Raw genomic sequence first — 20,680 nt, 5'->3', positions numbered from 1 at the left:
AGATCAATAGGTTTATATTCCAACTTCAATGTTTCTTTTTATTTATTAGTACAACCCCTCATTTGGGGATGAGGGGGTTAATTCCACTTTATTTATCTAATTGTCTACCCATGCTGAAACAAGCAGAGCAGCAGCACTGCACTTGAGTGTAAAGTGGTGGAGTTTTTGATTCTGCTGGCGCACTGGAAGGCGTTTGGGCCATTGTGCAAATTACAGTATAATGCAATACCCTAGAAGAAATAATTATACCCAGCCGCTGTAAGCCAGGAATTGCACACAAAAAACTTGTGCCTTTTAATTTGGTCACGTATAATGTATGAAATGCAGTTCTTCCAAAGCTAATGGAACCAGAGGGAGCATTACGATTATGACTCTCTTAATATATTTTTCCATTTAAAAACTGGGGTCAAACCTGAACAGAACAAAAGGATGAAGTATGATTTGAGTGCTGGAGACCAGTGTGCAGGATAATATGAAGGGAAAAACACAGCATATGAATAACTCCTTGGTGCCATTGCGTGTCTGAGTATCTGCTCTGTGAGCTGCCCTTTCAATAGTAATATACACATTATGGGTATGACAGGTAATACTGAATCATTCCCTGGTGAGTTTTTTGCAAATCCTCAGAAAAGCTAAAGCATAATATTATTGTGTGTGTGATGGGGGTCCTTGTGGTTCTTTTTACCATTTCTTTAAAATAACACGTGAAAAAGCTACTTTGTTTTGTTGTGGCTAAGGCAGATTCTGATTAGTTATGTACCAGTATGGTTCTCAGGTTTTTTGAGCATCTTTTCTTTTGACATGTTTGTAGGCAGCATTGCAGCAGGTTCCTATATTGCAAAAAGTGGAGGATATGTTCTCATTAATTTAGTAATCTTGGATTGTACCTTGTTTAGCCATTAGCACTTTTTTAATTTAATAGCCATATTTAGAGAATGAGGTGTCCAAGTTTGGCCCTTTGCAAGGGAGAGATGCACGAAAGCCTCTGAAAGTGCAAAAAAGGAGCAATGTTTCAAAGAGTACAAATGGGACACTGGAGGGAGTGTGCCATGTTGGCCTCTGAAACTAAAACTGCAGTATCATCATGGCATGTGTGATATGTTTAAGATGCTGGTTGTCTCAAAAGGCTGAAATTTCCACACAGTAAGAACATTTTAATGACATGTGATTCTCAAAATCAGTGAAATTACAGCAAAATATTTCTATTCCTAAGACAAAAGAGGGGAAGGAACTGAACTCTGTCCTTCACAGGAGAGGCCGTCTCAAGCAAATTTCAGGTTATTCCATTTCATTCCCAAAAATGATGAGTAATTAATCCACACCTTTAATCAGAGTAGAATCAAAGAGATCCAGAAATAGAGAAATACAGTGTTCCCAGAGAGACAGAGAATTTTCAGAAATTTGACTCTCTCTGCATATCCAGTAGCAATCAGAAAACCTCCAAGTTGAATATATGTTTATTGAAAGGGAACTTACTCCTAAAGATGACATTTTAGTGGCATAGAGCTGATGAGATGACTCCTGGCTATTGTGGCCAAAAGACACCTCAGAGCATGCCATGCCTAAGGCTGTAATTTCCTCATAAATTAACCTGCCTCCTCGCCTCTCTCTTATGCTGGTGCTCATCTGATCCATGTACCAGTTCAGAGACTTAAACAAGCAGAAAAAATGTTGGTTTTGTGAACTGGATCTCCCCAGGTTGAGCCGTGCAGCAGTTCCATGTTTTAAAAAGCTAATATGACATCTATCTATCAAATAATACTAGTAACTTCCTTTGGGATACTTCATAAAACTTTTCCTAAGATAACAACAGGTTCTATGTGTCCTGTCAGCTAAAACTTCAGGTTTGTCTCAGCAGAACAAGGCCCAGCAGGCAAAATGTGCATTCTGTAAAGGGCCCCCATGTTGGCAATTTCTCCCTATCAGGAAGCTAAGAATGCCCAAACCGGTTGGTTTTAGCCTTAGAGGTAGGAGGTGCATGGTTTCATTTAATTTCAGACATTAAGACTGCCTGTGGCTTGCTCTCTCTTTTCCCTTGAAGCAGCTTCCCATGCTGTGGTCGTCTGCTGGGCACTGAGGTCTAGTTGTATCTGACTCCATTCAGTGCTGTCTTCCTTTTGCACTATGGCCTTTCCTTTAAACCATTAATTTTCATTTCTAAGGCAAAAATGTTTTTGTCAAGGCCAGTGTAAGTAAATCCCAAGGCATCCAGTGGATCTCATGCTTCTTTGGACAAAATTCTCCTCAAAGTAATTTTCCTGAGTGAAAACCAAAAGAACCAGTCCTCAGATGCTGTTATTCATATTTTCTTCTCTCTTGGTACCAGTTTGAACTATTTTTCAGGAAGTTCTTTTTATCTGAATGTTTTTCAAGTGCACTCTGGTGATAAAAAAATAATCAATGCCACTCTCCTACTCCTCAGATCCCTCCTTTGTGTATATTTGGTGTGGTGACTCTTTACAGAAGTGCTTAAAATATTGTTACAGCACTTCACTAGCACCTACAGCACAGAGCTCATCTTTCTGAAAGGACTCCTGGTATGTGACCAGAACTCTTTATTGAGGTCCAACCCAGTTAGTTCACCAGGTGAAGTCAATGAGGGCATCATTTGTGCTGCTGAACTTTTAGTGTCAGAGACAAGTGGGGGAAAAAAAAGAAAAGGAATCTTCAAATTGGAGGCTGAGTTCTGAGATTGATCATTACTTTTAAACTTGAGAAATTTCACCTGGAAATCATGGAAAATATGTCTGCATATTTATGGACAGTTTTCAGTATGAGATTTTTAAAACTAAAAATTTCCTATTCATGTGGAAATCTGTTATGAAACTCTCCAGGACAGTGGTGAAGCTTTTAGAAACTGGAGCTTTTAAATGGTTCAGCCATCAACCTTAGTCCCTTATGCTCATGTTATTTACATGGCTGTAAATTTTCACATATATCCTATGTTCTCATCTTATATTTAATGTACTATCCACTTTGTTATACTATCGCCTAAAATTGTTAAAGCATTGTTCTTGAAACAGTTGGGAATAATCTCAGGGCTGCAGTACAGAGAAATTACTTTCTCCTATAAATTTTATAGGAGGATCTTTTTGTCTTCTCAGTGCTTAATATTGCTATATTCATAGTTAGTACTTAGGTATTACCGCTATTATTACCTAACAAGTGGTGTGGTATTTGGAAGAATGTTAAGAATTTAGTACATAATTTCCTTGTGCACCAGATGGGATACCCTAATACTAGACAGCAAGTACTGTCAGGGAATGGTGCCTCAGGAATGGTGTCTGTGATACTCCTAAAACATAATGAAGAGCTGACCAGTGTAGCTTTCCATGCATGGGATAGGGGGGTGCATTTCCCTCTCCAGCTTGTTAGGGCTACCCACAGCACAGACCACTCCTTTACCATACGCTGTGCTCTCTGACATGTAAATATTATTTTCTTCATAGAAACTAAACTAAGATGTAAAAGACTACATATATTTTTAAGTAGTTCCTCATGCTAAAGATACTCTGACTTGGCTTTTTTTCCTACTTTTCCTTACAGACTGTTGGAAGCAACAATATTTCAGACTTCTTGGAATGCCTAGAGAAGTACATCTTTCTCCTTGAGAGATTTGCTTCAAGCTAATACTACTTTCTTTCAGTAAACATAATGAAGGACAGAGCCAAGAGGAACCTGGTAACTGATAGAAAACATCCCAGTAACAGATGAGAAACCAAATTAATAAAATACTGACATGATAAGTCATTCAAATTGTTTATTTTCTCTGAGCAAAAGGGGAACCATGACTTGCTATCTGACAGAGTAGGTCACTTTGATGGCATACTTCATGACACCTGCTGTCCCAGCAGAATCTATTTGATTTCATTTATAAGGTAGTGCTTGTTTCAAAAGAACAGTCTCATTCATGGTTTTTCTGCTACTCTTTTTTTTTTTAATATCTAATGCCTAAAACTCCAAAGTAATTAAGAGTGTGCAGAAAAGAAAACACCCACTGCTTCCTCCCTCCCTCTTCTTTATGTTATGTACTTGTCTCTCCTCCATTTCCCTTTTTGTGAGATATTTCCTGCAAAAGTCCTTCTTTCTGACTCGTGTACTTGAGTGTGTTTGTCTGCCTAGTTGTGCAAGCAGTAAATGACAAGGAATAATATTTTCTTGTAATTTTTTAATGGTGCCTTAACGCTATTCTTCGGTAGTCCGATAATGATCCTGAAATATAGATTCTGCCTGACAATTAGTGCAAATAGCTGACCTGTTTGCCATGTGTAAGAATGGCTAAAGTCTCTCCATGGCAATATTCAGCAAATAAAATAATAGAGAAAAGGACACAAAATATCAGGTTACATAGTTATATTTACTGGCGTTTTCTCTGCTTTGGAAGTAGGAGAGACCCCACAATCTGCCACAGATTTTCTTTCCTCCCCTTCTTTCCCAGCAGGACTTGAACAGAAACCATGTGGTCTGCAAACCACGACCAGGAGGGAAATAATTTCTTGCCCTATCACAAATATGTAAGCATGTCTGATTTTTTTTTTTTATTTTCTTTGAGTAAATATTGGTTCTAAACTGACAAGTAGGACCTGCAACAGTGAGTGTAGTGTTGGTCCAGTGTCACTAATAGCCTGGCTCCTTACTGAGCACAGCCCTTAGGCCTTGGAGCCTTTCCCTTCCGTGAGGTGGTAGTTTAAGATATTTCTTAAACTTGAGCTCAAAACAAACTATAGTTATTCAAGGAACTGAAAAACACATTGGAACACATGAATATTTCATTTGTAGACAGTCTCTGTTTATCTTTGCTTCAAAGCAAAACAAAACCTCTCAGCTTCCTTGTTGTCTTCTTCAACATTGGATGAGAACTCTGCCTTAATTTCTGCAGGACTGTGCAGTACCTAACATCAAAGAGCTGATATTTATATCAATATGAAAACTCATGCAGTGCTGCACTTATTCTGCAGTTTGAAAGCTTCTCAGCTACCTTTTCTGCCTGCCTTGCAGAGGAAATGTGGCTGCAACTTCATCTACAAGGGTAGAAACAGTGACAGCGCAAGAAAGCTGAGGGCCAAATTAGCTGTGGTTTGTGGTATGTCTTCTGCTTCCCTGTGCTGCCACTCGAATCCTACCCACCTCACACACATAAACTCATATGCTTTAGAGAGAGCTTTGGCCATGTATCAGTTGTCCACCTGTGATTTCAGTTCTTCCACTCACCCCCACAATGAATCTATCACCAAGTCTAGCTAAATCACAGATAAGATGCTGTTCTGGTGCTAACCACTGTAGCTTCTTTGACTTGAAAGGAACTATACCTTTTTTTTTTTTTTGTGAGAAAAGGAACTAGCTGGTGTTGTGTTCTGTGTTTAGAAAAGACATTCTTTTTTGCTTATAGTAACTCGCATGGAGAATTCTATGGCCTGACTTCCTCTGTGTTATGTCAATTGTCAATCCACTCTGCTGGATTGCTGGATTTTGCTCTCATGCAAAATAAATACAAACTGGCTTCTTGAACATCAAAAAAAAAAAGTAAGAAAAATAGTTAAAACCAACAGAGAGTATACTAATGTCCGATTTTAAGCTATTATAAATCACATGACTAGATTGTGCCATTTTAAAATAAAACATGACATATTAGTTGACCATGTTTTTACCGCCACCAAAAAATGGGGCAAATCTACTTTCATTTACTTCTCAAAACAATATTTGCAATGTAAATTGTGCTGGTCCTAACCCTGGCCACATCTGCCTTCCCAAGTCCTTTACTACATATTGAATAATTTTTGTTAGTGATTTAACACAATGAATTTGGAGCAAACAAACTGCTCCAACCTAGAATGGCTCTTTTTTTCACCATGGGACCACTGGCTTTCTCCAAAGCTGAATTCCTGGAAATTATCATGCTTCCCCAGTGAAACTGAGAGAACCTAAAACCTCTTAGCTCTGATAACAAACCTTGGACATGTGCTGCTGCAGACTGCTATGAAGTGTTCAATGACACTGTATAATGATCAAAGCTTTGTCTGCACACAGGTCACATTGTTTGAACAACACTGATAATCCCTACTAATTAATCTCATAGCAGGACTCTGGTTACTGACACCAAGCCACACACATGCAGACTGAGCAGTATCTTACCATCCCCATGATCGCCAGAAAGTGCCACCTCCACTGCTAAAGCTTACCAAGGAAGAGACCTTGGGCAAAGAGGCTACTCCTCAGCTCTAGAATAGCTGCAATTATTTTGTTTAGCCTACTTTTTAAAACTAGAATAGGCAAAGCACTACAAGGGTAGAAGACGTTATATGTGTAAAAAGATGCTCTTATGGTGTAGCAGCTTCTCCTAAGAACAGGAAATAGCCTAGCTTTTCTAGTAAAATTGTTTAGTGCAAACAGCTGCAGCCACCTCTGCACCTGGATAACTATTTAAATTAAAAGTTACACTACTCATCTAATGACAAAACATTAGCAAAAAAAGAAATGTGTAGCTCAGGCCTCATGCTCAGGTACGTTCAGATGTTCAAGAGGGAGAGTTTTAGTGAACTGAACAAAACTGTTACCACAGCCTCACATAAAGCACTGGTGGCCTTGTGGGTTGCAGCTGCTTAATCTATCAAAGATGAGCTCAAGCACAGGTTTGCAGCACATGACGATACACTCAAAAACCTTCCTCTTTATTCAGCTCTACAGCATTTTATGCGGTTCCTTGGAGATGTCACTAGAATCTTTTGGTCATGTGCTTAAGCAGCTCTTACACCAATCTTCCCTCTGCTCTCCTGAGAAATTACTTTCATTTTCTCTGAAATCCTTTGAGTTTTATGTAGTAATTACAAAGTAGTTAGATGGACAAGTTTTTCTTCATATCATTTGCTTTCTCTCCTTTCTTATTCTGGTGTTTACCAAGGTGACTGTTTGCATTTATTATATATAAAATAATATTTTAATTATCTACTGGCATCAGGAAAGTTTTTTTAGTAGTTAAAAGCAATTTAAAGAATTTACTACATCTAATTTTCATTTTCTTACAAAATATTTCTTGGAAAACATGTATTTGTTATGCAAATCAAAAGAATTTTAAACAAGATTGTTAGCTAGGTTAACAATTTCTCTAGCAGAACCACATCACAATATACTGAAACCTAAATATAGCAAGTTTTTTACATTAGAATATAAAATTTCCATAAAAGAGAGACCTGATAGATTCTAACCCTCTGATAGCACGTCAGAGTCCCATTGTAATTTTTTTAATTGATTGAAATAATAATATATTACAAAGAAGCCATAAAGAAAAAAGAATGGAAACTCAGACCCATTTTTGAGAAGGACAATAAGGAGAATTTGAAGCAGTACAGGCCACTCAGCTGAACTGCACTCCCTGGGAATGTTATGGACTGAATCTCCTACAAGCATTTTGAAGTGCAGGAAAGATAAGAAGGTGATTGGGAACAGCCAGCACAAGAATTATCAAGTGTAAATTATACCTGAACAACCTGATTGCCTTCTGTGATGAGATGACTTGCTCTGGGATGAAGGGAGGAGCACTGGATGTTGTGTACTTTGATTCTAGCAAGGCCTTTGATATGGTCTCCCATTATCTCCTCACAGCTAAATTAGTGGGGGTATGGACTCTGTAAGTGGGTGATAACGTGGGTAGAAAATCAGCTGGATCACTGTGCTGGAAGAGTTGTAATCAACAATATGAAGCAGAACTGGTGACTGGTTGTACAAGTGGCATGCCTCAAGGATTCATAGTGGGGATAGCACTGTTTAATACCTTTATTCGTGACCTGGGTGGTGGGATGGAGTGCACTCTCAGCAAGTTTGTGGTCAGTATGACATTGGAGGGAGTACTTGCAGTTCAAAGAATCTTTACAGACTGGAGAATGATCTGACAGAAACTCATGAAGTTCAAGTGCAAATGGGATCTGGGATCTTGCATCTAGGACAGAATAAATGAGTTGTATGCAGTGTAGCCACTGCATTTATTCCCTTCTCTCTATTCAGCACTTATGAGGCTGTATCTGGAGTGATGTGTCAAGTCTGGGGGTACCCACAACAAGAAAAGCATTGACATACTGGAGCAAGTGCAGTGGACAGCCACCAGGACGGTTAAGGGGCTGCATGACGTGCTGTGCGGGAATGGACAAGAGATCTGGGTGTGTTTAGCAGTGAGAAATGAAGGCAAAAGAAAGGTCTTACTGCTGCTTCCAAATAGCTAATGGGAGAGGAGCACAGAGAAGGCAGAATCAGGCTCTTTTCAGAGGAGCCCAGTGACAGGACAAGCAGCAGCAGACACAAGTTGGACCGTTCGGAGTTTCAATTAGATTTATTGAAAAGTGTTTCCCCTGTGCAGGTGGCCAGATACTGGAAAGGTTGCAGGATTTCCTTCTTTGGAGACTTCAGAACTGGAATGGATGAAGTCTGGATCAAACTGACCTGGGATGAAATGGTTGACCATGTGATTTCTTTAAATGTAGGTAGGGCTTTTGTTTAGATACTCTTGGTTACATGTAAGACCTGATTTTCACAAGGTTTGCTAGAGCTTTAATATTCAGTTATTGTCAGTGCCCAGGGTCTTGGTATCTGATGTTTTCTGTCCAAAATGAACGCATTGAAAATAAAAGGATGTTTTTGTTAACCGAGCTTTGAAAACTTTGTATATTACTTTTTCCTGACTTTCAAGAGATTTCCCAGGGCTAACCTAGTTGGCAACAGTATCTTTTTAAAGTCTCCAGCAGAATAATACTAGAAAGCCCTAAAGCAACACCAAAAAAGTGCACAAGCATAACCTTCTCTCAAAACGAAATCTGCAGTTCCAGGGGCACCTGTCTAAATTAGAACATGACTGTAGTTCTCTAACAGCTCTTCAGCTATTGCAGTTCCTGTGATTAACCACAGTAAGCACAAAATGCTAAAATGGCACATGCCGAGGAAGCTGTATTTCTGGGCTATAAATTGAAAAGTCTTCTGAAATTTTGCAAATAATAAAAATAACAGATAGAGGAAAATGGAACCTATAGTGATTTTTTTTTACAAAGTAATATAAACTCTGCACCAAGCATTTTTTATTAAAGGATGTGCAATTAAAGAATTAAATATTACATCTTATTTCTTAATCTGTTATTACGTTGCATGTCCTTTTATGTTTTAAAGGTTATTGAAAGCAGATAAAGGAAGCTTAAAATCTTTTCAATAAGATAAAGAGTATATTTGGGGGAAAAAAAAGCTTTTATACAGGCATGAGTGCAATCAATAGATTATTCAAAGTTATATTTATTACCTGATGTTGAGCAGAACACTTTTCAAGTTGAAGAGTAAAAAAGACGCATATACAGAATGTCCTTATTAAGCTTACATTTGATGCCATTTGTAAAATATCATTATTTTAACAGTAAAATCTATTAGCTTTGAGGTATTTTCTGGGAAGAAAAAGTATTTATCTATTATTTTATATACTGCCCTCTAACCCCCCAGCCGGAGTACCAGCATACAGGAACAGTTCTGTAATTTCCTAGCTGACTACACCTGATAAAACAGGAGTTGGATCAACAGAGAGTCACTAGAAAATCCCAGTTACAGTAGAAAGCTGCACACAAACAACTCAGAAGGTTGAGCTGTAGGCCCTGTGAACCTATAAAGGGTTAAAAGCCTTCTCTACAGAAAAAGGAAGAGGTTAGCCCTTAAAGACTATATAAACTGCAAAACCTGGCAGTTGTGGCTTGTTAAACTGCTGGGAGGTGGAACTGGCAGCTGTGCTGCTGAAGCGGGGAAGTCATAAAAGGGAAGCGGAGGGCCCCAGAGGGAGAGGGACAGTTGGGCTTTTGCGTTTCTTTGCCTGTGGAGAACTGTCTTTGTTTGAACTAAAATGGACACTGCTGCTGCTGGATGCTGATCGTAGGGAGACTTTCAGTTGGCTTGTTTATGGAGAGCTGAGCAAGGTGAAATTAAGATGTCCTGGCTTCTGCTGTTTTTAGGATTGTGATTACAGGAGCTGCACCTGCCTGCACTAATTTCCCAAGCCTAGACTGAAATGGGATGCCTATTTTTTCACCTTTAAAAAAACCAACCAAACAAAAAAAGAAAGCATCGCTTATATTAGATGCCTGATCTCAAATTGGGGCTGATAGTCTCTTTGAGGGCTTTGGTTTTGTATTGTGCTTCCTGTTGAGGTACACAAATAAACTGGTAGTGCTTAAAATGAAATGTCAGAATCCTTTCTGCTTAGGAAATTATTACATTTATCTTCCTAAATTAATTTTAACATTTTGAATTTGTATTTTAAATTGTTCCATAGACTATTTGGAATCTTCTGTAATAATGTGAAATTCTATGAATCCTGTAGCTCTTGATGGCACATCTGAAAAGGGCAGGCGATGCTTTCTGCCTGTAAACATATGTAGCCAGTAATCATTCCCACATACAGATTGTATTTGTTCTTCTGAATACAGAGCAATTAAGGAGTCTGCATTTAAAATAGTTAGTAGATATTGGTTTTCTATTTCTCCTTTTCTGTTTTGCAAATGAAGGAAAGTATTTGTCTTCGAAATATTTAGTCTGGTCTTTATGTATTTCCAAAAAAAATGGTAATGGTTAATAATTTGACATCCTTGTAGGTTTTGTGCTCTTGTAGAATATTAACTCACTTCAGACACTATTTATTTTCATCATGTCTTTAAGCCACGTTCTTTAAAAAAAGAGGTAGCATTTTAGAACTACAGGGTAGATTTAAAGTAACCCAGCTTGGCTTGAAGTGACATGTGCCCAGACCAATTTATGGAGTAATGGAACAATTTATGAGTCTGCCTTAGCTGAAATTAGTTTCTATGGCAGTTGGCCCAGGGAAACTCTGTGAGCCTTCTGTTCTTTGCAGCTGCAGAATATAATTGTAAAGGGAAATATCACCTTCCAGTAGCTAGGCAAAGCTTCACTTACAAACTTTGTCATATCCCTTTCCTTCAAATTGGAGACCCTAACTCACCAGAAGAATTGCTCTGGGCGACTAATGAGAGAAAAAGCAAGTTATTCACATATTTTTCATAGTGGAATAAAGTAACAAATTAGTGTTATGTATAAACAACAATGCTAAACAAAACTTTGTGGAAAGCATCCAAAAAAGCAAATAGATTTTAGAAGCGAGCTTGCTAAGTCATGGTTAATCCCAGGCTTTTCTTAAAAGTCAAGGTGAGAGCTCACACTCTTTTTAAAATTTATTCTAACTGTTGATGACGTCAGTCAAGGACAGCCATTTATTAGCACAGTCTTGCTAGATCATTTTTGATTCTTTTCTGTCCCTTGTTCACCAGATTCCAGCTGAGAGCATCTTGCACCAGAAGTGGGACAAAGCAGAAATTTTACTACCAATGGCAGAAACAAAAATGGAGCAGACTAGGCAACACAAAATAAATAGTTTTCCCCGAGCCTACCTTGGTCTTGTGAATTCTAGTCTAAGGCTCAACCTTTGGTTGGGTTTATTGATACAGCTGTGTGGCGGGTTGACCTTGCCTGGATGCCAGGTGCCCATTGAGTTACGCTATCACTCCCATCCTCAACTGATCAGGGGGAGAAAAATATGGTGAAAGGCTTGTGGGTCAAGATAAGGACAGGGAGAGATCATTCCCCAGTTACTGTCATGGGCAAAGCAGACTTAACTTGGAGAAATTAATTTAATTTATTGCCAATCAAATCAGAGTAGGATAATGTGATACAAGAACAAGTCTAAAAACACCTTCCCCCCACCTCTGCCTTCTTCCCAGGCTCAACTTCTCTCACAATTTTATCTACCTCCTTCCCTCCAGTGGTGCAGGGAGATGGGGAATGGGGGTTTGTGGTCAGTTCATCACACACTGTGTCTGCTGCTCTTTTCTCCTTCTTCAGGTGAATGTCTCCTCACACTCTTTCCCTGCTCCACTGTGGGGTCCCTCCTATGGGAGACAGTTCTCCACAAACTTCTCTGTTGTAATTCCTTCCCATAGGCTGCAGTTCTTCACGAACTGCTTCAGCATGGGACACTTCCACAGGGTGCAAGTCCTTCGGGAACAGACTGCTCCAGTGTGGGTCACCCACACGGTCACAAGTCCTACCAGAAAATATGCTCCAGCATGGGCTTCTCTTTTCACAGGTTCTGCCAGAAGCTGGCTTCCCATGGGGTCACAATTTCCTTTGGGCATCCAGCTGTTCTGATGTGGGGTCCTCCACAGGCTGCACGTGGATCTCTGCTCCACCATGGACCTCCACGGGCTGCAGCAGGACAGCTGCCTCACCATGGGCTGCACCATGTGCAGTGCCTGGAGCATCTCCTCCCCCTCCTCCACTGACCTTGGTGTCAGCAGAGTTGTTCCTCACACATATTCTTACTCCTCTCTTCCAGCTGCTGTTTTTGCAGAATTTTTTTCCCTTCTCGAACATGTTATCCCAGAGCCGCTACCACCATCACTGATGGGCTCAGCCTTGGCCAGCAGTAGGTTCATCTTGGAGCTGCCAGGCATTGGCTCTACTGGACATGGGGGAAGCTTTTGTCATCTTCTCACAGAAGCCACCACTGTAGCCCCCGACCACCCTCGACACCCCACACCCAAGTACCAAAATCTTGCCATGCAAATCCAATAGAGACTAGGGTTATGGTCAGGGTTAAAAGAAAGAGCCTAGAGCTGCAGTGAGAGTGGGGTTAGAAGGGAGGTGGGCTGCAAGGAGAACTTGGCTGGGAGAATGTTTTGGTTTGAGTGGCTGCAGCATACAGTTATGTTTACATCAGAATTATAGTTAGGGCTGGGAGAAAGAGAGAGCCTAGCATTCCAGCAGGAAGTGAGTTAGAGAGGGGCTTTGAAGGGGAAGTCTAACTTCAAGGAGAGCTTGGCCAGGCTGCCTGGTCTGAGGCTCAGCCTACTGTTATGGCTGGACTTACAGCTGGGGTTATTTTTCACAACACTAGAGAGTCTTGTGCTGCTGTTAGAACAGGCCTAGGACACATGGGGTGCAGGAAAAACTTTGTTGCAAGAACTTTTTGTTGTGAACGATGCTCAGCAGTCCTTGTCTGAGGCTCACCATACAGCTAGTGTGAGGGTTAGGGCTGGTGCTGGGAGTCAATGAGAGCCTAGAGCTCGAGGTGGAGGGAGGCTTGAGAGCAGCTGCTAGTGAAAAGTCTGGGCCACAGGGATAGCTTGGCTGCAAAAAGTTGTAGGTGGAGGCACTGGCTGAGGGGCCTGGTCCAAGACTCAACATAACTTCCAGGTGTAGGGTGAGGTTTGAAGTTATGTTTGACAGAAGGAAAGAGAGAACAGCTGCAGCTGGCTTGGGGCTAGAAACTGACTGTCTAAGGGAAGTGTAGGCTGCCAGAAGAACTTGGCAGCAAGAACTTCCTGGTGTGGGTACTGGCTGGAAGCCACGTCCGAAGCCCAGCATATGGTTTATTTGAGGCTTAAGGTTAGAGTTGAGTGACACAGAGGACCTGGAGGTGCAGCTGGAATGGAACTTTGAAAACACAGGGTGTGAGGCAGAGAAAATGTGGCAGGGACAATATTTTATTGAGGGCACTGGCTGGGGATCCTGGTCTAAGGATCTGTTTTAGTGTTAAGGTGGGCATTCAGACAGAGAGAGCCTAGAGCTGCAGATGGAGTGAGGTTTAAAAGGGAACATGCCAAAGGAAAGGATAGACTGTGAAGAGAACGTGGCTGTGAGAACGTTTTAGTGTGGGCAATGACTGGAAACCCTGTGTTATGACAGCATAAGATTAGGTTTGCTCTTATGGTCAGGGAGACAGAGGCCTGGAGCTCCAGCTGGAGGGGAGTTAAATGGAGTTTGAAAGGGAATTCTAATCTGCAAGAACTGGACTGGGGAAATTTTTACTGTGGGCACTGGTTGGAGAGCCTGATCCTAGACTCAGCCTCTGTTTTGTTTTATTTTAAGGGGTAGGGTTACAATTGAGAGAAAGAGACTTCCCAAGAGAAATGTAGGCTGCAAGGGTAAAGTTTTGTCTCTTCAAGCGAACCCTGTGTCCAGCTGCATCTACATCATGGGTTCAGTAGAAAACCTGTGTCCACAGTGGTTCCTAGAGGAAAGACAGGTACAGGCAACTGTCCTGTTCTTTGTTCTTAAAACTGGAGAGGACAAATCTTTGCCTTGGGCCTTGTCATGAAGATAGCCCAGACCCTTGTTGTTTTTTTTAATTGTGCTGTAAATGTAATGGTCAACATCTGTTCCTCTGATAAAACAACCTTCCTTAGTGAGAACCCATATCTGCGGGGAAGAGCTCTTTAGAATCTAGGCTGTGATGACAAGAAAGTCTTCTAGAAAAAAGAAGTCTTCCTCAGCCTTCCCTATAACAAACCTATGAAAATGTGTGTTATTTATTACTCATTTATAAACCAAAATGCTTCACTATATGCATTTACTCTGGAAAGAAGATGAAAGACATGTATGTGACAGATGTTAACCATGTTGTGTTGATGTGTGCAGCATTGTACGATGCTCGGATGTCATGTTCTAAGCACAGTGTAAGGAATAAAAGGGGCACCAAACTCCTCTGAAAGTCTGACTTCAAATCTATATTTAGGCATCTAAGTGACCTGCTTTTATTCAAAGGTGCTGACTGCAGCTGCTTCCATTGACTGCAGCAGAAATATAAGGTATGTTTTTGTTGTTGAATCTATTTTCGAGAACAAAAATTACAGTTTAGTCTCTCTGTAACTCCTATGGAACTCTACTAAAAAAAAAAAAAAAAAAGGACAGAAACTGAAATATAACATCTCTGTTTTCTGTTTTCTCCTGCTCTCCACAAGATGCAGGAAAGGGACCATATAATAAATCCCAGTAACTGTTTCTATGCAGGAGGGAGATTAAACACTACTGTTTTGGATTCCAGCATGATAGATGCTTTTGGTGTTGATCACAACAGCAAAAGAGAAGTGGAGAGGTCAACAAGTTTTTAAATTTATGAGCAGCTGTGTTAAGTCTGTGTTGGGACCCCAGACTCATGTACTCACCTTGGTTGCCCTGAACAACCACATCTGGGAACACCTTTTGCCCAGGATCTCCATTTCAGCTCAGGTAGGGCACAATTTAGGTCTTTGTCTGAGCTATGTTGTAGGTATATCCACCTCATGCACTGTATCCTGGACATACCTTGGGCCTGTCTTGTAAGTAGCTTGCCTGCACCTCTGTTTCTGGCCCGGGATAGACCCTGTGCCTACATCGTGCCTTCCTGGATGAACCCGGGTCATCACCTCAGCTTCTCGGGGACTGCTGGTGTGTGCTGTTGCCAGCGCCCTGACACTGAGTGCAGGCCCTGTGGGGCTGTGCCTTGTCACTGAGGGCACTGCCTGCACTGGGATGACCTTCAGCGGTGTGTTTGAGGCTTACTTTAACTCCTTGAGGATGACCTTCACTCCATGAGGGTTTGTCCACCCTCACAGAGCAGCCCTGCTCTTGCATCTTCCTAAGGATCTGGTCACCTTGCTAAGTGTCAGCTGATGCACAAAGCAAGATGTACAGCAGGCGGGTCAGTTTGTATTATTCAGGAGCTGATGGCTGACTTACTGTGAATGCACGGGGGGGGGTGTGCTCTGCGTTACCTGTGTGTACTGACCCCGAACAGTGAGGGCAGATGTCATAGGGGTTCCTCATTATACAGTGGAGAAAGTGTACGTTGTGTTCGATGTTTCTCAGCTGGGCAGAAGTGCCTTTGCAGGATGTCAGTGACCACATCCTCTGCGATGCAGTCGAGAAACACACTCTGCTGGGGGTATAACAGGACAGCGAGATCACAGGGGTGCAATGCCCCCGCAGCAGACCCAGCCCTCCCTGTGTGTTGCTCATCGGCTGAGGGAACCGCCGTGCCCGGGGAGCGGAGCTGGGGCAGCTGGCAAAGGCCTGCCGCAGAGATCCCTCTCACTCCCACAGACCCCTTCACAGAGGGGGCAACTGAAAACCAGAGCAACTATGACAGAAACTGCACAAAGTTACGGTGTGTGCGGTTAGCTGGGTAAAGAGCAGGGCGATGGTCGGCTTTCCTTCCCAGAAGGCTGGAGATGAGTGTGAAGGCGGGGGGGGCGGCGAACGAGAACCACCTCCTTCCCCGGGCTGCGCTGGGACTCGTCCCCAGCACCCTCAGCCCCGCACACATCGCCTCCGCCCCCTCCATCCTCTCTCCCCTCCCGCCGCCCCCGGACGCAGGCGCAGGCGCGGCCCGCAGGCGCATGCGCAGTGGTGCGGCGGGGCCGGCGCTCCGCGGCTCCCGCGGGGGCGGGGCGGGGCGCGCGCGCGGTGCGTGGCGGGCGGGCGGCGGCCGCTCCCCGCGGGGGGGGCGGGGCGGGGCCGCCGCGCCGAGCGGGGCCATTTCAGCCGCCCAGGCCGGGATGCGCCCGGCGTCCCGCGGCTGCCCGCCCGCTGCCCCACTGCCCGCGGGACTGCGGCGCTGACCGTCCCTGCCTCCCGCTCCTGCCCGCCCGTCGCTCTGCCCCCACCGCCCTCCGCGTCTGCCGCCGGCAGCGCCATGGCGGCCCCCAGCAGCATCGTGCCCGTCATGGCGAGTAAAACCAAGACCAAGAAAAAGCACTTCGTGGCGCAAAAAGTGAAGTTGTTCCGGGCTAGCGACCCGCTGCTCAGCGTCCTCATGTGGGGGGTCAACCACTCGGTAAGCGCCCGCGGCTCGACCAGCGCCGACTGCCCGCCCCGCCAGGGCATCGCTCCCCGGGGGCTGCGGGGGCTCGGGCGGCACCGGCGGAGATACGTGCTGCCTGGAGCCCCCCGCCGCTGCCGCCGCCCGCCCCGGCGGGGTCAGGACCGCGCTGCCGGGAGCGGCTGCGGTGCCCTGCCCTGCCCGGGCGGGGTGATGCGCGCCCGGCTGCCCGAGGGCGCGGGGCCGTGCCCGGCGCCCCCGGTACCCGGGGTCCTCTCCTTCGACCCGCGGGCCCGCTCGGAGGCAGCGGGCGAGTGGTGCCCGTGAGGGGACGAGGCTGCGAGCGGAGCCCGAGCCGCCCCGCTTCTGGCGCCGACCGCGCGCGGGCGTCGCATGGATGTGCTGCGGTCGGGAAAAATCCTGGTTATCAGCGGGAACATGCCGAGTTCGTCCCGTGTCCGTGCAGTTCGCCTCGGCGGGTGTCCGCTGCCGGTGTGCGCGGGGGAGGGGAGGAGGGAGGGTTTGGTGTGGTAAGGCGGCAGAACTGCACCATTCGCGAAGTGCTCCATCACCCTGCGGGGACGGGCGGCCCGGGCTCCGGGAGAGCCCCCGGCCAAGCGCTGGTCTGCGTTAAAATTAGGACCCCTGGTAAAGATGTCACATGGTTTGGGCATTATGAGGCTAAAGTCGCAGCTTTACATCTTTAAATAGCCACCTTGGCAAGTTAGAAGTGTAGAGCCCAAAGATCGCCAAAAATCGGGTGTCAGGGCAGTCGAGCCAAAAGCGTATTCCCTTCTCTTGGCGGAGCGAAGCGTGTGCGCCCCAGCGTCGGCTTTGCGTGGATTACTGGTGCTGCTGTGTAACGAGCCTGTAAGAATGTCAATGTGCAATTTGAGATTAGACTACAAATTTTGTAACAGCCACATGAAACCGGCAGAGCAGCCAGTAGTGTTAACTCACTATTCCTTTTGTTTCCTACACGTCCATATCCCATGAAGTTTTTATACTTTGTGTACATTTCAGTAGTTTTTGCCCAAAGCCTGGAGTCTCTGCCTCAAGACTGAGCGCTGTTAGAGCTGCGTTTAAATATCCCAGTGCCTGAAGTGATGATCTAGGGCAGATGCTTTGGCTCTGTGTACCTCTGCTGAGGTTCAATAGCCTGCTTAAGGTAGCCCTGTGAGTCGGTAGGAAATGATGACAAAGGGTTTCCAGTTTTCTGTAGATCAGTTGTAAGCGGTGGCATCCTATATCATGGACTGATAAGAAAGTAGTTATTTGTCTACAAAGCAAAAATATCTCTAATTGTGGAAGTGCATGATATGATATTTGCCAGAATTGGGCTTGAATACACAAATTTCTTTTGCTCCTTCTTTAGTGGGTAGCATTATTCGTAGAAGAATTCCCAAAGAGGCCTCTTTAATGAAAGAAAGCAACCTGGTAATTACAGGGTGAGAGACTTTTACTGAATGGCAGCATGTGCTGGCTGTCGGCTGTCTCTCCCTGAGGAGAGAGGGAGAAGATCGCTGATGAAGACGGAGATCTTCCTGTTGCAACAGCTCATTGCTATGTGTGTTCATACTGGAAATACCACTACTTTTAGAGGAAAGACCTCTTCAGTATGAATAATAACAAAGTAAACAGTGACAAACACAACACCATAGTGATAATCACCATCCTGTGATCAATGTGCTGTGGCGTACATAGCTGTTCCCAGTAGAAAATGTAATAAAGTGTATTGATTCATGCATGTCAAAATTCAAAATTACAAACAAAAAATCCTTTCCTTGGAGGACTCAAAGAGCAACCTCAGCAACAGAGCAGGCTTAGAGAAATGCGGCTTCGTGTTCACACAGAGGTGATGATTTTAGGTGTGAATATCTGTTGTGATAACTAGTAACAGCAAAGACTAATTCTGCAGATAGTATTCCATTTCTTTACCCTGCTGCAAGGTATAGGCATGAATAACGCTTTGGGGCCCTGCAGAAGCAAAATCCCTCTGAATGAGAGAGCATGGGAAAAAAACAAGTTAATTTGATGCGTCCAAATTTAAACATCTCCCCTTGGCCAAGAGTGCAGCATTGAAGTGTTGCAGGCTCCTCTGTTAGATGCTTTTCCTGTCATTTTGTAATGCTTGATGTGGCACTGTCCAGCAAATGAAAATATGTGTGCAGCATGGTTGAACTCTTTTATCACAAAGAATTTCTTGAGGGATAAACTACATGTGTGAATTAATTAAGAACAGGAATTAAGGGTACTTAGGTTTCTTAGCAGAATAAACAAATCCATAAGCAAACGCTAGACCAGTAGCTGAGCATAGATCATAATTCATGGTGATAGTAATTAAACTGAGAATATAGTAATCATCTGAAAAATTATATTTAAGACTGCTTGCAGTGTATATCAATTAATGAGACAGTAGAAGTTTCTGAGTCTTACTAACCGTCTTGGGGAATAAGTATATATTGAAATGGTAAAGCTGAGATTAAGTTCCCATGTTTCTGACGTTGCTGTGTATATTGGAAGGAAGCACTTGAAACAGATAAAAAGGAAAAAGCAGATTTTTCTGCAGGTTTATTAACTTTTTAATCTTAGGGCTGTACTTTATAGTTGAGTATTTGAGATAGTGGAGTATCTTCAGAGTTTGTAATTGTGTGAAGAAGCTAAGGAAGAAGTTATAAAAACTGTACTCTTAACTCCTGTCCGAAGAGGAAACGTGACTCTCTAAAGTGAAAAGTTGGGCATTGGTGCCACAAAGCTGAGGGCTTATAGAAGGGATGTGAATTCTTAATGAGGAAAAAAAAATCTGCAGAGGTGTGTGTTACCCAGGGTTCTTATAAATTACCCCCCCCCATTCAAGAAACTGTAAGCAACTTGCTTTGGTGGTCTCAGTTGTTGTTTACATAGAAGTAGAGAGAAACCTAATGCAAAGTCCTGCTTGGTAATGCAGTAAAATTCAGTAATAACTTCGAACGGCATATGAGGGGAAAACATGTGAACATTACCCAAATGTCTTATGAAGTAAGAAAAAATGTGTTCACATTCAGAGCTGTAAATTCATTTCTCAGTATTCTGACATATGCTGTGGAATGAAACTTGCTGCTAAGTGAAAGGGAAAGCAACTGTGTCCCATTTTGTAGATCTGATTATAATACTGATGACTTGTAGCAGCAAAGACTAATTGTCAGTGCTTGGATCTTGCAGGCATCTGCATCATTAACAGTTGATTTTATCTTGGTCTTTTACCCTGTGTCAAAGATAATCTGGCTGTGCTACTGAAATAAATACTTACTTTAACTGTGGTTAGTATGACTTAAAGCTATATATTTAACTAGTTAGCATAATTGTAATATTTTATTTAAACTGATGTCCTTGTTTTTACTTCTATATTCTCACTGTTGCCAGATTTCCAGTAACTGTGAGAAGAAGGAGAGGGAAGGTAGGTAACATGTAACATGTTGCCTAGTGCTTTTGGAAGTAATTCTTCCATCTTTGCTTCCTGTGAAAAAATGAAACCCACAGATTCTGTGTTTTCTGCATCCTATGATGATCGTACCAGGCACAACGATGGTGAACCTGCTCTTGCTGGAGTTGGTTGCCTGTTTTTGTTAGGAGCTTGTTAGGAAAGCTGGGAATTTGTAGGCTTAGGTCCTTCACAACATCACTCTCAAAGATGGAAGAAAACTAATACAAGTGGATTTTTTTGGTATCTAATTTTGAGGCAAAGAACAGACTGCTGGAGACCTTGCCTACTGTGTCAACCATTAAATTAAATATATTTAGGAGAAGAGAATGAATGCCTAATGAAGTTATTGAGCATACTGTACAAGTTAAGAAAAACCCACAACCAAAAACAAACAACCCCCCCCAGCCCCTGGAATCTGTAATCGCCATCTGTTTCTTGGATGATTACAAGCCGATCTAAAAATTTAACAGTGCCTGACTTCTCAATGGCACTGGCTGCCTAATAAGCAAGTGGAACAAGAATACATGGATAAACCTCCACCCCCAACGTTCTGTAGAGTACATCAGAGCGTAGTTTCTGTAGAGTACATCAGAGCGTAGTTTCCGTGGGTG

At 43.2% G+C, this 20,680-nt stretch overlaps 1 protein-coding gene across 3 annotated transcripts in view; it reads left to right on the top strand.

Annotated features, from left to right (window-relative positions):
* Window positions 1-16,445: 16,445 nt before the first annotated feature.
* Window positions 16,446-20,680, top strand: part of PIP4K2A (phosphatidylinositol-5-phosphate 4-kinase type 2 alpha) — a 106,752-nt gene continuing 102,517 nt past the window's right edge. For 2 of the 3 annotated variants that reach the window (XM_017817254.1, XM_017817253.1), the window contains exon 1: window positions 16,446-16,621. In XM_017817254.1, coding sequence (XP_017672743.1) covers window positions 16,481-16,621 — 141 coding nt within the window. In that variant the 5' untranslated portion in view covers window positions 16,446-16,480. The remainder of the gene's footprint in view (window positions 16,622-20,680) is intronic. The other variant, XM_017817256.1, reaches the window with a different exon arrangement.

This window comes from Lepidothrix coronata, unplaced genomic scaffold (genome assembly GCF_001604755.1).
Source record: "Lepidothrix coronata isolate B3197 unplaced genomic scaffold, Lepidothrix_coronata-1.0 Scaffold59, whole genome shotgun sequence".
Classification (NCBI taxonomy): domain Eukaryota; kingdom Metazoa; phylum Chordata; class Aves; order Passeriformes; family Pipridae; genus Lepidothrix; species Lepidothrix coronata.
The sequence above is the reverse complement of the archived record's forward strand: the minus strand, read 5'-3'. Positions and strand labels throughout refer to the sequence as shown.